This window comes from Trachurus japonicus, chromosome 8, assembly GCF_045865225.1.
Source record: "Trachurus japonicus isolate A0001 chromosome 8, Traja_1.0".
Taxonomy (NCBI): domain Eukaryota; kingdom Metazoa; phylum Chordata; class Actinopteri; order Carangiformes; family Carangidae; genus Trachurus; species Trachurus japonicus.
Window position 1 is genome coordinate 8,208,262 of NC_140914.1, and position 14,255 is coordinate 8,222,516.

General features: G+C 42.4%; 1 protein-coding gene across 9 annotated transcripts in view; it reads right to left on the bottom strand.

The window, feature by feature from the left end:
- Positions 1-14,255, bottom strand: part of med25 (mediator complex subunit 25) — a 32,374-nt gene that overhangs the window by 15,419 nt on the left and 2,700 nt on the right. For 6 of the 9 annotated variants that reach the window (XM_085783569.1, XM_085783565.1, XM_085783568.1 and 3 more), the window contains exons 8-14: positions 12,633-12,757; positions 12,399-12,474; positions 11,452-11,714; positions 9,139-9,240; positions 1,434-1,519; positions 1,276-1,333; positions 1,015-1,122 (exon numbers count right to left, since the gene is read on the bottom strand). In XM_085783569.1, coding sequence (XP_085639695.1) covers positions 1,015-1,122; positions 1,276-1,333; positions 1,434-1,519; positions 9,139-9,240; positions 11,452-11,714; positions 12,399-12,474; positions 12,633-12,757 — 818 coding nt within the window. The remainder of the gene's footprint in view (positions 1-1,014; positions 1,123-1,275; positions 1,334-1,433; positions 1,520-9,138; positions 9,241-11,451; positions 11,715-12,398; positions 12,475-12,632; positions 12,758-14,255) is intronic. The other 3 variants (XM_085783571.1, XM_085783567.1, XM_085783573.1) reach the window with 1 other exon arrangement.

Here is a 14,255-nt window from a genome sequence, read left to right on the forward strand (position 1 = left end):
TCATAGAGCAACGTAAACATGTTGGTTTTGTTTTTAAACCACGCCCACTACAACTCATCAACTCAAAGTCGTTGGTTTTCTCGCTCTGTACTTGTTTGGAAAAGAAATCCTCGGTGGGGTCTATGGATGGGCAATGATTAGCGAATAGACTATAGTCTTCTCTGAAAAAATGTAAATGTTCCCTTTTTACTGGAAGAGGGAAAAACATGGAAAGACATGGAAAGACATGGAAAAATGGAAAGGCTTGAATATGAATAGTGCTTTTGGTGGAAATGCCGATTCCGAGTGAGGTCGGAAAAAGTCAAATAGAGCTCTGGTAGCTGTGATAAATAATTTTCCAGGACAATTCAAGCTTTTCCCGGGACATTTTACTTTTTTTTCCTCATTTTTCATGAGTTTCCCATGACTGGATTTTTTCCAGGTTCTTTAGGTTTGGCTTGGAGGCACAGTATTTATCCTGGGCTCCTTTGCACAATCAAACGCATCGATTTTATAAATTGAATGCAAATGGTATTAACTTAATTCATACTGTACTTTCTCTGGGCTGTAAATCAGATTGAGGCGAAGTGGCAGAGCTCAGCCGGACTAAATGCTTTTAATGCCTCTGCTATTTCTCACTGGTATCACCTGATTAGCAATGCAGCACAACGACAAAACCCCCCTTATCATTACGCTAGCCTTCTGCAACTGAATCCAAACTAAACAATTAAAGCTTTCTTTTTTTTGTCTAAACTGATGGCAAAGCATGTTTCTAATCCGATTATCTAGTTAGAAAGTGGCTGTATCTATGGTCTGGATCCCCCTCTAGAGCCTCCACCAGCACACTGCAGCATGTTCAGTCCATCTACTGGACACAGCTGGGACCTGCAGTCGCTGGCACTGTCATGGAGAATGAATCGAGTCACACTGAATCATGCATAACATCAGGGACGTGGAGGGGACACACACACACACACACACACACACACACACACATTTGAGGTTCAGAGAGAGGTAGAGTGGCTGAAAACTTACAAATCCATTGGCCATGATGCGGTACAAGCCTTTCAGAGACTCCATGTCTTTGTCGGTGAAGAGAAACTGAACCATCCGAGAGTTTCTGAAGAGGTGACCTAAGGTTGTCTACAGAGAGAGAGAGAGAGGGAGAGAAAGAGAGAGGAGGTGGAGTTATGCATCATTCATCAACATCGCTGCTGCAAACAAAAGTCAGCACAACACTTTCACACAGTATAAACACAAAAGCATAGTGAAAGAAAAAAAAGTCATGTTCTCCACCAGTAGCTGCTGTGGGATCAGCTGCATGATGAGCTTCTGTGGCCACTGGTCTGTGTTTCTGTTCGGAGACACAAACAACATCCACAACAACATGTTAGTTACAGTAAATAAATCCTTCCTGTACAGACGAGGTTGGTGGAGTTTCTCGGGACACTCACAGGTTTTCTCCCTGGTTGACGTGCACCTGACACGGCAGAGAACGCGTCAGTTTGGTGGTTGAATCCATGGATGAAGCTTTCGGCTTCTGCAGTGAAGTAATACAGAGGGGGGGCAGGCGGGAGCAGGGGGGAGCAGGGGGGAGCAGGGGGGGGAGGAAGGAGACGGGGCCGGACACAGTGACACATGTCAAAAATCAAGAAGTAAGGAAACACCTGCAGGAGCAGATGGACAACATTCAACATGACGACTTTCTACATGTCTATGGTCAAAAGCCGGATGTACTTATAGATACAGCGGGGAAAATAAGTATTGAACGCGTCAACATTATTCTCAGAAGATATATTTCTAATAGAGCTATTGACATGAAATTTTCACCAGATGTCGGCAACAACCCAACTAATGCACACATACAAAGAAATCCAAATATTGATGTCTATAAATTAAGTAATGTGTAATAAAGTGAAATGACACAGGGAATAAGTATTGAACACATGAAGAAAAGGAGGGGGTGCAAAAAAGTTTGGAAAGCCAAGAAGCAGCTGGAGTCTGTCAGTATTTAGAGAGTATTCCTGTCTCCTATCAGTGCAAAGTAACATCAGCTGGTTTAGTCCAGTTGACGCCTATAAAAACGTTTCTCATCACGAAGGTGTCACACAAGAGGCGTCTCATGTTGGGGAAAAGCAAAGAGCTTCTCAAGACCTTCAGAAACAAGAACAAACTGATGCATCGGTTACAGACGTGTCTGAATGCACCAGTTTTATCCGTTTATCCGCAGTTTTATCCGTTACTAAAAAGAACAACATTTCACCATAAACGACCAAGTCCTCACAAGGTTTCTGACAGAGTCAAAAGAAATCTAAGAAGAGTCGTCCAAGAGCCAAGGAAACTGACAGACCTGGAATCAGCAGATACAGTTGTAAAAAAAAACAAAGAGTAATGCATTTAACCGCCATGGCCTCTATGCTGCTCACCATGCAGGTCTATTGACGCGTCGCGTTCAATACTTATTTTCCCCGCTGTACATAAAATACTACTGTACTCAATAAATACAAATGTTATAATAAAGGTACAAAAACATTTTTGTGTCATTGTTTTACTGAACCTGTGCTGCATTAAGTCACTGCATGATTAAACAACATGCATTACTGATGTTTACACATTTGTTTTTAGAATATGTGTTCAAAGCTGGACAACAGCCTGAGCAAACGGAGGTTCAGGTGCTACAAGATGATGATTTTATCCTGTGGAGTTCAGGGGATAAATCAATTTTGTCGATTCATTTAAATTTATACGTCAGGTTAAAAATGAAAAAATGAAAATCTGATTATTAAATCTATTCACAGCACAGAACTGCAACCGCCTCCGAGATCATTCCCAAACCAGGCAGCGTCTCCTCAGTCGTCTTGTCTTTAACATCCAACTAGCTGAGGCAGAAGCTGAGTGGGAGGAGCCTGTGGCACCATGACGACGGCGGCGGCGGCCCTAAAAACCTACTGCTAACATTGGTGGAGTCTTTTCCCTGTCGTGTCCTGTAGGAAGGAGAAGAGTTCCCAGTGGAGAGACAGTGCAGACACCGTGGTGTTTCACATCAGTGGAGAAATGGTCCTGTATATAGAGCTGAAAGAGCTTTCACCATCCACCCCGATACGAGTTACTGAGCCTGAAACTTATTTGAATAATTCCTTTGTCTTGTGTAGTTTGTTTTTTTTTAAAGGAGAAAGTGGATTAAACTTGTAAAAATGAATCTTTTTAGGCCACATCCACCCGACTGTATCTGGAAAGGAAAAAAACGATTTTGACGTTCGAAGGGTCTGGAGAGTTTATTCTTTTTAACTTCATCTATGAGTGTTTTTTTTTTTTTTTTTTTTAAATCTGAAATAGCTTCTAACTGCAGAGTCGCTGCCAGATTATGGGATGCGTCAGTCGGTGCTGTGATCCATGAGCACCCATTATATTCCTGGCAAAGAGCTGTGTTCACACTTACAGGGCTTCTACATCAAAAGCCCAACGTTTCCACTGGAGAGAGGGTCGCCAGAGTGCGAGTGGGAGCATCTCTGTCTGGATTCTCTGAGTTATTTACTGCAAGTCTATTCTCTGATCCTGTCGGGAGTTGAAGCAACAATATGAAAAAAAAAAAAATCTTAAGCATGGCAGAAAATGTCTGAGCAGACAAGGACACAAAGCTGGAGGAGAATTTGTTGTTATTGTTGCAGTGATTACACTGCGATGAGGTCCACGGCGTCGGAGCGAGCTGCTTTTGTAGGATTAAATGCTGCTTTGTCACCTCTGCTCTGTTTGTGGTGTTTATAGACAGGAAATCAAGGTGCTGACATTGGAGTGGCACCTCTGCTATTTCTGGATAGTGTTGCCGTTTCTTTTTTTTTTTAGGGGGGGGCGTTTTCTGACGGTGACATTCAGCGTTCAGTGGAGCGGTGGGAACGAGGAGCAGCACCCGCCAGCTCTGCAGGTATGAGCTCCATTGTTCAACCAAGGTGAAGGAGGAAGAAGAAGCAGCAGCAGCAGCAGCTTGTCTGTCAGGTAGTCCAGACTCACCAGGGTAATAGTATTGAACAGGTTAGAGAGGCCAAATTACTGGGTGTGATAATTGATGAAACACTTTCTTGGTCGACACATATTAAAGGGATAGTTCAACATTTTGGCAAATTGGCCCATTGCCATAATCCCTATAGTCATAGCAGTAGGTTCGTTACCTTTAATTGTCGGTGCAAGCTATTTTTAGAACGGCGGAGCAGAGCCGTGAGCTGCTCAGAGCTATGCTACGGAGGCTAATGGGATTTCTTGGTTTCCCTCATCAAACTCATCAAATACACAATCCAACAACTCCAAAAACGACAAGTTGTGACCTGCAACTTGTCCACCAGAGCGTTTTGGAGTTGTTGGATTGTGTATTTGATGAGTTTGATGAGGGAAACCAAGAAATCCCATGAGCCTCCGTAGCGCAGCTCTGAGCAGCCTACTGCTCTGCTCCGCCATTCTAAAAATAGCTTGCACCGACAATTAAAGGTAACGAACCTACTACTATGACTATAGGGATTATGGCAATGCGCCAATTTGCCAAAATGTTGAACTATCCCTTTAATAGAGTTGTATCTAAAATGAGCAAACCCATTTCAATGATAAGGAGGGCTGCTCATCTTTTGTCAGGTTCAGCAGTTAAACTGGTATTGCAATCTTTAGTATTATCCTGTCTTGACTTGATGTATTCACCTTATTCTCTCCGGGCAACCATGGAGTCAATGGAACGCTGTGAGATTGTGTTGGAACTTCCGGTGACGACCGGAAGTCGTATAGTACATTAGCGGTAGCTTGATTATTTGAGTCCGTTCTCAGCTGTTTCTTGTTGGCAAATCCGGGTTTTTTTTTCCCGTTGTCGATTGCAAAAAATGACGAGCATTATAAAGAGGAAGCTACAATCACTGGAAGAAAACGTGTGAGTTTTTATAGCAGTTGAGCATCGACCTCATCTTCTGTCCCAGTGTGTGTGGAGCTCTGTACGACCTGCACCCACCTCCATCTACTCTAGAGTCTGGTTAAAAATAATTAAATAAATCCCCGTGTCCCCGCTGATTTCAGCCAAGGTGAGCAGCTTGTTTGGAGAGTAGGAGCGAATTAAAAAAAAAAAAAGAACCGCTATCACAGCCCGAAGCAACATTGTTAATGCACATAAGAGGCTGCTTTTAATTTCTGACAGCTGGACATCGCGCTATACTTTTAATTATGAAGCTTTATCCATTTAAACAAAATAAACTAGAGGAACAACTTTCATGTTTAAATTGTGTTTTATAGCCTACTTTTATATATTTTACTGATCGCAATTCAGGCTGGGTGTGCGTATGAAAATATGCTACAGTGTTTCTCTTTTCTTTTCTCTTTTTTGGAGGGGGCGGGGGGGTAGTTTAGGTGACAAAGACATTTTTAACTGTGAAAATAGAGATGTATTCAATATTTGCATTTGGGCAATACTGCTGTAGGCGAAACAAGTTTATTCATGGCCACATTTAAGTTACAGTAGTTGAGGGAGGGTTTTATTTCTAAATCCCTCCGTTTATTTCTTTTACACATTAGCGAGCAGGTTCACAGCGTGAACAGCGTGTCCCGACCTGACCAGGCTCTGGACACGGAGCAGAGACCCAGGTCCGATAGTGCAAGGCTCTCTCTGAAGCAGAGGATGAGGCCAGCTTCACTCAGTCTTCACAGACAGTCCAGAGTTGAACGAGTTTCTGATCATATAGTTGTCAGTTTGCTCCAGGTGACAGTCGACCCTCACAACAAACCCCCCCCCTCCCTCTCTCAGTAAATAGTTCCGACGTCCATGCTGCAGCTTATATCCAAGTAATATAATAGCCTATATAAATGAGCTCCTGACGCTCAGCTCAACAGTTGGTAAACAGCAGCGGATCAGCTGATCTCTCCCTCCGTACTGGTTCTGCCAGCTCCACTTGGATTTCAAAGTAAAAGTCACGCTGTAAATGAGTTAAATTGTGAAACAGCGGCGCTTTTATAGCCGATTTTAGGATTAAACTCTGAATATATGAGCTAAACATCTGTTACCATAAGTTTCCATGGCGATCTAGCTGGGTTGAAAGAGAGAGTACAGGAAAGCCTGGCTTTAGACTCAATAAAAAATATATAATTATAAAATATAACCCACTAAACTCGCTTCGAAGTACACCCCTCAAGTGTTGTCCATGTTGATTTGATTGTCTGTATTGTAATTGTCCCGCAATATACTGCAAATTCAGTCGATTGTTTACATCAGTTTTTACTTCCGCATTTGACCGGAAGTCGTAACACAATCGCGGCCAAACCGGAAGTGGCAAAGTGGGCGGGGCTACATAAGGTGAATAGAGCAGTGAATCGGCTCCCATCATATATGACCAACATTGAAAATGAATGGAGATTCAAAAAGAAAATAAAAGAGGCCATTATTAGTAAAGAACTTATATTTTTCTAAGGTTTTTGAAAAGTCAAAGTTGTTTTGTATTTGTAAAATAGTTTTTACTATTATTATTTTGTTTTATTTTGTTGTTTTTCATTTATTTAATTCTGTAATTTATTGTATTATGTCTTGATTGTCACGTATGAGTGTCTGGACCCCAGGAAGAATAGTCATTAGCAAGGTGAGGACTAATGGGGATCCATAATAAAACTAAAACTAAACCAGTGGTGGTTGAGCTGAGGCTGCGTCCAAACTGCTCCCTGTCCTGGGATTAACAGTCTGCTACAAGACGACACCGGGACAAACTGATGGGATTATGTCGTCCAACTGGCCTGGGATCTGAAGAAAGGGACGCTGGGAGCGCTGCCCCCTGTTCACCCCAATCTGCCACCATGTGACCCCAATCAGGACAAGCAATTAAAAACCGGTCGGACGGATGGACTTTTAAAACGCCAGCGGATAATCTGTTCTTTAGCAAAACGTCGAAATAAACAAACTAACTACTTTTCAAAAGCGTGTCGATGCAGCAAAGAGATCCCACAGGGAGGGAGGGGGAAGGAAAAAAAAGCTGCCGACACCTCTTCATCTCCAGGGCCGTCAATAAAGGATCAATGATCAATCAATCGCATATTAGTCAGGTCCACTGTTAGACCTGGTGCTGCCCAATTACAAATGCATTGTGCTCGGCTCTTTCTCTGCAGATTAATGGGTTGTTTATTCCCAGAGCGGAGGGTGAAGAGAGCCAGGCGTGTTGGACAGTGACAGAACAATCCTGTTTACACACATCTACCTTAAATTAGACATGGAGAGTAAATGAAAATAAATAAATAAATAAATAGGCTAGAAACTATTCTGGAAAGTATTACCCCACGTTTTAGAGACGACAAAGGACTTCCCAGAATTAACAGGTTGAATTTCAGCCAAACAGAAAAACGCAACATATTGATAACACTGTACACACACAGAGCGAGCTGCAGCCAAGTGAGCTGGCATCGTCTGGGAGAGTTTCTAATCAACAACCATTTCTTTTAAATGGAGTTTAAGTGTCTGTGGTGTAATTCTCCTGAACAATGCAGATTACACCGGAGACGAGTCGACGAGGGCTGGAAGACTGATGAGCCAACAACTACAAGAGGAAACAGCAGATTAAGAGCAATGTTTCCTGCCTCTAATCTGTCCACGTGCTGTTTGTGACTTTCCTCGCTCTCACTCTCAGTCCTCCTCCGCATTTAACCGACTTTAATAATTCTGATAAACCGAAGAAGAAGAGGGGAGGAGGAGATTACAGTCGATGGGGGAGATTGATCCGAGTCTGTTCACCAAACAAAAAAACACTTGAAGGCCTCATGAGTGTCGCTTAAAACCCATTAACATCCATTTTCCTGCCTCAGCACCGCGACTGTAAACTAAATCGATTTGACCTTGAGCGGCACCGATAGCAGCAGGGCGGCAAAATGATGTGCAATTAATCACGGTGTAATCAATGACAGGTGGCTATAAAGACGTGCCGCAGTGATCGGTCGCAGACACCGGTGATGATCACAATATGTCACCGTATATCACAATACGCTGACAGGTGCAGTGGTCGCCAACTGCAGCTCTCGGGTCGTGCTGGTTTTTATCCAGGCCAGGAAAAGTTTGAGGAAATATTCGCAATACTGAGACTATAAGATGAGGTGAGAGGATCGAAAAACCTTTGTCTAATCTGACTGTAAACATGGAGCTGAGATCAATTGTGTTTTTATTTAAATAAATCAATATGAGTTGTTAAAGCGCTGCATTTGCTTTTCTACGTACTCATCCATCTGTGATAAATATCATGTGTTTGCAATAGTTACTTGCAACTGGCTCAGTTGGAGCTGCAGCATATGCAAGAAGTCTTATGTGTAAAATATGATCAGTTTAAGTAAAAAGGACAAATCATTAATGATTTGTTTCCTATCCTGTAACAGTGCAAGAAGACCATGAGGTCCACCTTAAAGGGATAGTTCAACATTTTGGCAAATTGGCCCATTGCCATAATCCCTATAGTCATAGCAGTAGGTTCGTTGCCTTTAATTGTTGGTGCAAGCTGTTTTTAGAACGGCGGAGCGGAGCCGTGAGCTGCTCAGAGCTACGCTACGGAGGCTAATGGGATTTCTTGGTTTCCCTCATCAAACTCATCAAATACACAATCCAACAACTCCAAAATGCTCTGGTGGACAAGTTGTGACCTGCACATTCACGGCGCTATGAGATAATAACAGAACGTTACCAGACAGAGTTGTTTTTGAGGTAAATACAGAGACTGCTTGCTGAAAAACTGTCCCTGACGGGAACGCACATCAGCGGTTTTGCATGAATTTACCTCGAAAACAACTCTGTCTCATAGCTTGTGCAGGTCACAACTTGTTCACCAGAGCGTTTTGGAGTTGTTGGATTGTGTATTTGATGAGTTTGATGAGGGAAAACAAGAAATCCCATTAGCCTCCGTAGCGTAGCTCTGCTCCGCCGTTCTAAAAATAGCTTGCACCAACAATTAAAGGTAACGAACCTACTGCTATGACTATAGGGATTATGGCAATGGGCCAATTTGCCAAAATGTTGAACTATCCCTTTAACAGTTCCCATCACTGGTTTATTAGTTTATAAAATGATGTGTGTTTCTTTCTTTCTTTTAAATGGACCTGGAGTCTAAATACATTACAGTCTAACATTACATTAAAGCTGTTAAATACACAGTATATTCCTGCACTGAGCCTTACCTCCTGCCACTCAAGAACGCCGGTCCATGCAACGATCTTATTGGCCACGCCTTGCTGCTGTCCAATTGGATTTGGAGTGTTTTGTGGTCCAGCCACACCAGCCTGATCAAAGCATAAAAAATAAAATAAAACAAATGTTGTCAACAGGTGCAGTTGAGAAAAACAGCAGAAAACACAGAGTAAAACGCAGCCCCCATTAAGTTGGTAACATAAAACATAAGATTTTGTAGAGAGATGATTTAACTTGAACATCACAAAATATTTTGTTTGGCTAATTTTAAACAGTTTCATCCATATTTAAAATAAGTAGCAAAACATGCTCGCTCCGCTACTAGGACGAAGAATTAATGAATGAATTTGAAAAACAGAAAAACAATGAGCGAACCCACAGTGATTTTCTGGGGAAAAGGGAACATCTTCTGGTTTTGATCTGGTAGTAGAACTAACATTTAAAATTCATTTTGATATTAGACTTCACACAGTGTGTTAGTCTGCAAAGTCCGCTCTAGGCTGCTGGTGATACAGCATCGCAGATTAAAGTCTTGGCTCTCTGATTCCTAAATTGAGCAGGGGGCACTTACATTTGAAAATATCAATAGGATTTAAACATTGATATTGTTTACAAGCGGGTGAGAATAGCAAATCAAGTCTTCTGCTGAGCGCCGCAAGACAGTTATAACTCCACAGAAATGTCGACCGTGATGAAACTACAACAAATGTAATGAAATACAAGTCAATCCAGGGTTAGCGACCATTTTCCCAGACAGTCACTAGTTAATAACTACAACTGGCCTCAGTACTGCTTTGATGCCGAGGGCCAATGTTCAACCCATGACTGTGTGTTTTCACTTAATGACCAACATTGGTGTGGATGTGTGCTCCACAGACAGGACTTATAAAAATGATGTTGACAAGACATCCCCCATATCCATGACAACGGCTCAGCTGATGGGATAAAAGATGCCGTTAGCACTTCTGGAATAAAAAAAAAGAGTTTCAAAAGCATGAAATCCAATATGGCGTCTGCTGATGAAAGTGAATATGTAACGTTAGAGCTAAACAGGCTGAAAATGTGTCCATCTCAACAGTAAAAGAGATCAAACAAACCCTTCATCCACATCAGAGGTTCAGACTAAAAATACAGCGGGTTTATTTTCGGCGTGGCCCCTTGTAACCTCGCCTCTTATCACCTAGCAACTCTTTTTATTTTTCACTGGAAACTTAACTGTGTCCCAAACATTAGACAGTTTATTTGGACGGTCGTCGGATCTACCATGGCCGTTGCCGTTACATCGCAATGCACGGCTTTTGTTGCCGAGCAACCTTAACAACTCGTGTACGTCTTTAGAAAACAAAACCTGCCCTGTTATCACGATTTTGTGACGGATTTGGGATTTTATGGCGCTTCGTAAACCGTAAATCCTGAACTGAAATGAGACGGTGGTGGAAGGAGGATTTACGTTTTGCGTCACCAAACGTTGCCATCACGTAGCTAAGCGCAGCTCTTGTTGCCTAGCAACCTTAACAACACAGAGTATCTATCTATCTATCTATCTATCTATCCATCCATCCATCCATCCATCCATCCATCCATCCATCCATCCATCCATCCATCCAATCAAGCATTTTCCAAGTTGGTGTAATTCTAGTAGAATATTCCCTCTTTTTGTTGTTATTATTCCTCTGAGTCCACACAGTGTGTGGAAGAAAAGGAGGAATCGGGCTTCAAGCACAACATCATTTTTTAAACTGATATCTTATTCATCTGTCCAAGTCTAGTGCATTTTTGTCCAGCAGCAGGTTTAGTCTCCCATCTGTTACACTGGAACTGCTTTAGTATGGACAGGATGTATATGAGCATGTGAATATATAAGATCAACGAGTAAACCTTTTCTTTCAGGCTTCACTTTTGTGTTTTCTAACTGTGTTTCCCCAACTATAATTATTTTGAATACCTGAATAATAACAGTGAAAGTGTGCATAAAGTTTAAAATAAAGTACAATGAAGCAAAAACAAACATGTCAGGTTTTCTTAATCAGAATATGAAAATGAAACACACTTCCTGGCAGTGTTTATCTCAACACATGTCCTATGTCATGGATCCCTGGGTTTGCAAATTAGCATTTTCTGCCTTGAGGCAACCGGGAATTTAGTATTTGGATCCAGTCTCTTGAGCACTGCTGCGATTCAGGCTCAGGAAAGAGATAGAAAAAAATAAAAAGGAAGAACTCAACCCAGAAAAAAAGGCTAAATCTCATCTTTCAGGTGGACGCCGGTATCGTTTTATTGGTTTTATATCGACGACGACGTACCATGCTGGGCTGTGCCGAAGGCGCCGTGGGCTGATTGGCTGTCGGCTGCTGCTGAGGCGGCTGCTGCGGCTGCTGATTGGGCGCCTGCTGTCCTGGAGGCGGGACTTGCTGCTGCTGATTGGGGGGGACTTGTTGCTGCGACATCATCGGCTGCGATGCCGTCGTGACCGTCGCTATGCTGGGCTGATTCATCTTCACCCCGGCGACCGATGGGATGTTTGGCTGATTGGTGAACGGGGGACCAGGATTGACTATTCCTGGGTCTGGAGGAGGTTTAAAGACACGCAAAGAACAAAACCATTACTGACACTAAGCTACACATTTATTTTTATGATTACTTTGAAGGGATAGTTCAACATTTTGGCAAATTGGCCCATTGCTATAATCCCTATAGTTTTAGGAGTAGGTTCGTTACCTTTAATTGTTGGTGCAAGCTATTTTTAGAACGGCGGAGCAGAGGCGCGAGCTGCTCAGGGCTACAGTACGTTACGGTTTTGCATGAATTTACCTCTAAAACAACTCTGTCTCGTAACGTTCTGTTATTATCTCATAGCGTGGTGAATGTGCAGGTCACAACTTGTCCACCAGAGCGTTGTGGAGTTGTTGGATTGTGTATTTGATGAGTTTGATGAGGGAAACCAAGAAATCCCATGAGCCTCCGTAGCGTAGCTCTGAGTAGCTCACGTCTCTGCTCCGCTGTTCTAAAAATAGCTTGCACCGACAAATAAAGGTAACGAACCTACTCCTAAAACTATAGGGATTATGGCAATGGGCCAATTTGCCAAAATGTTGAACTATCCCTTTAAATTTTTTCTTGATGCATAGGTCCTATTAGCACTCTTTTAGGTTTTACTGTAAAATGCACAAACACAGTCACACGTACAGTCATGAAAACACTGCAAACTAAAAATCCCAGTAAAAACATAAATCATTCGGTGGTAACTCACAGCGACTCTTCTGGACGTTGGCGGCGTCCAGGGCCATCTGTGCGGCCGCCTGAGCAGCGGTGATGGAGGCCGGATTCTGTCGGCAAGCAGATTAAAAAGGCAAAGACAATGCTGGGTAAGACCGTTTGAGGGAAGCAACATAAACACCGCTGTCTGAAACCGAGCCAAAGGCAAGGCGGCAGGAATTAGTCTCCAGGCAGCAGCCTCAACGCCGTGTGGCTGCTCGCCCATTACCTGATAAGGGTGGGTTGTGTTAATGGGTGGCGGGGGCTGCGAGGCTCCGGGGAGAGGCTGAGTGACAGGCAGCGACTGAGGGGGGAGGACAGGTTTGAGCGGCCCGGGTACTCCACCGGAGGAAACTGGAGACAAGACACACACACACACACACACACACACACACAACGGGGAGAAGCTTAGAGTTTTTACATATCCTGCAATGCAAAAAAAAAACTGGAGATTACCCAGAAGCCCCGGTGCAGTAGGACAACAGCACCTCGCTTCAGGTGAAGAGTGAGACACGTTTCTGCAGCAAATCTCTCACTCAGAAGTGTAAGAGTGGTTAAAAATAGTTTGAACTAACGGTCACATCACATCACATCATCTTACAGCTTTTTTTAATGTCTCCAACAGTAATTAACACATGTGAAATTAACAACTTGTATCTCAGGGATGATAATTATAGGAAACTGGCCAAAACAAAATAAAAACAGAAACTAGAGTGGAGCTTGGAGGAGAGTCGGCAATTTAGTAGCTGAGTGAAAAACATGGGCAAAAAAAGAAAAAAGAAAAAGAAAAGATGCACAGGAAGAGATAAACAACATTAATGCCAGCTTTTCTTGTGTCATTCCGCAGCCTGAAGGAATGCAAAAAAAAGAGAAAAAAGTGGTGTAACATCCCATCAAAAGTGTGTCTGGAGATAAGAAGCTTAAAGAATGCAGATGCTACAAGTGAAACTATAAAACTACACTCTTCTGCACACTGTCGCAGATAAGACATTGTTCATCCTGAACAAATACTACAGTGTATTATCACTGCAAAACGCTCTCTCTGTCTTAGAAGGCCTTTTGCTCTGCTCTGCCTGCTACTGTACTGTGAGCCAGTAAAGATTTATCTGTACAATAAAAGCTGCAAAGTGCTCCACCATATCATTTTATTTGCATTTATTGCAGCTGTAAGTAACCAGTCCTAACTAACTCTGCAGCTCCGCTTAAGTGACACAATAGACATAATGATGCGATGTAATATAAAAAGAATTAGATGAAAAGACATGTGATTAGTAGCGTCTACACTGAAGCTGCACTTATTGGTTTGTTAAAGTGCGTTTTCTTACAGCTGCATGCCAATAAAGAACAAGAGGACGTAACACTTTTATTAAAGCTGCAGTAAATATCTGTTCAACTTCTCACTGCCAACCTGAATTAAAAAATACATATTAACAGGTACATTTTCTTTCCCTCTCACTTAAATTTCTCCAGTTTCTTTTTTGTTTTCTACTGGGTTTTTTTGTCCTGTTGTGCTCAGACAAACTCGGCCTGATCATGTTGCTTTAGTCAAACTGTGTTGATGTTAAATGTTTGGGTTATAAATAAAACACAGTTTATTCAGGAGCTGTTTTTGCGAGAGAGAGAGATTATAGGACTGGGTAACGGCCAGCATTTTGCAGCCATCTATTGCTGTAGGGTTTCATGGTCGTGTTCATCCTTAATCGTGTTAATGAAGGAATTAACTGTTTTATTTGTGAAAGGCTGTGAAAGATTAAATCAGACAATAAATACAGTGAAGCACATTGTCAGTCTAATAAAGCCACTGCATTCAGATCAGAGGCCATTTACAATGAATCTAACTAACAGACGAGGT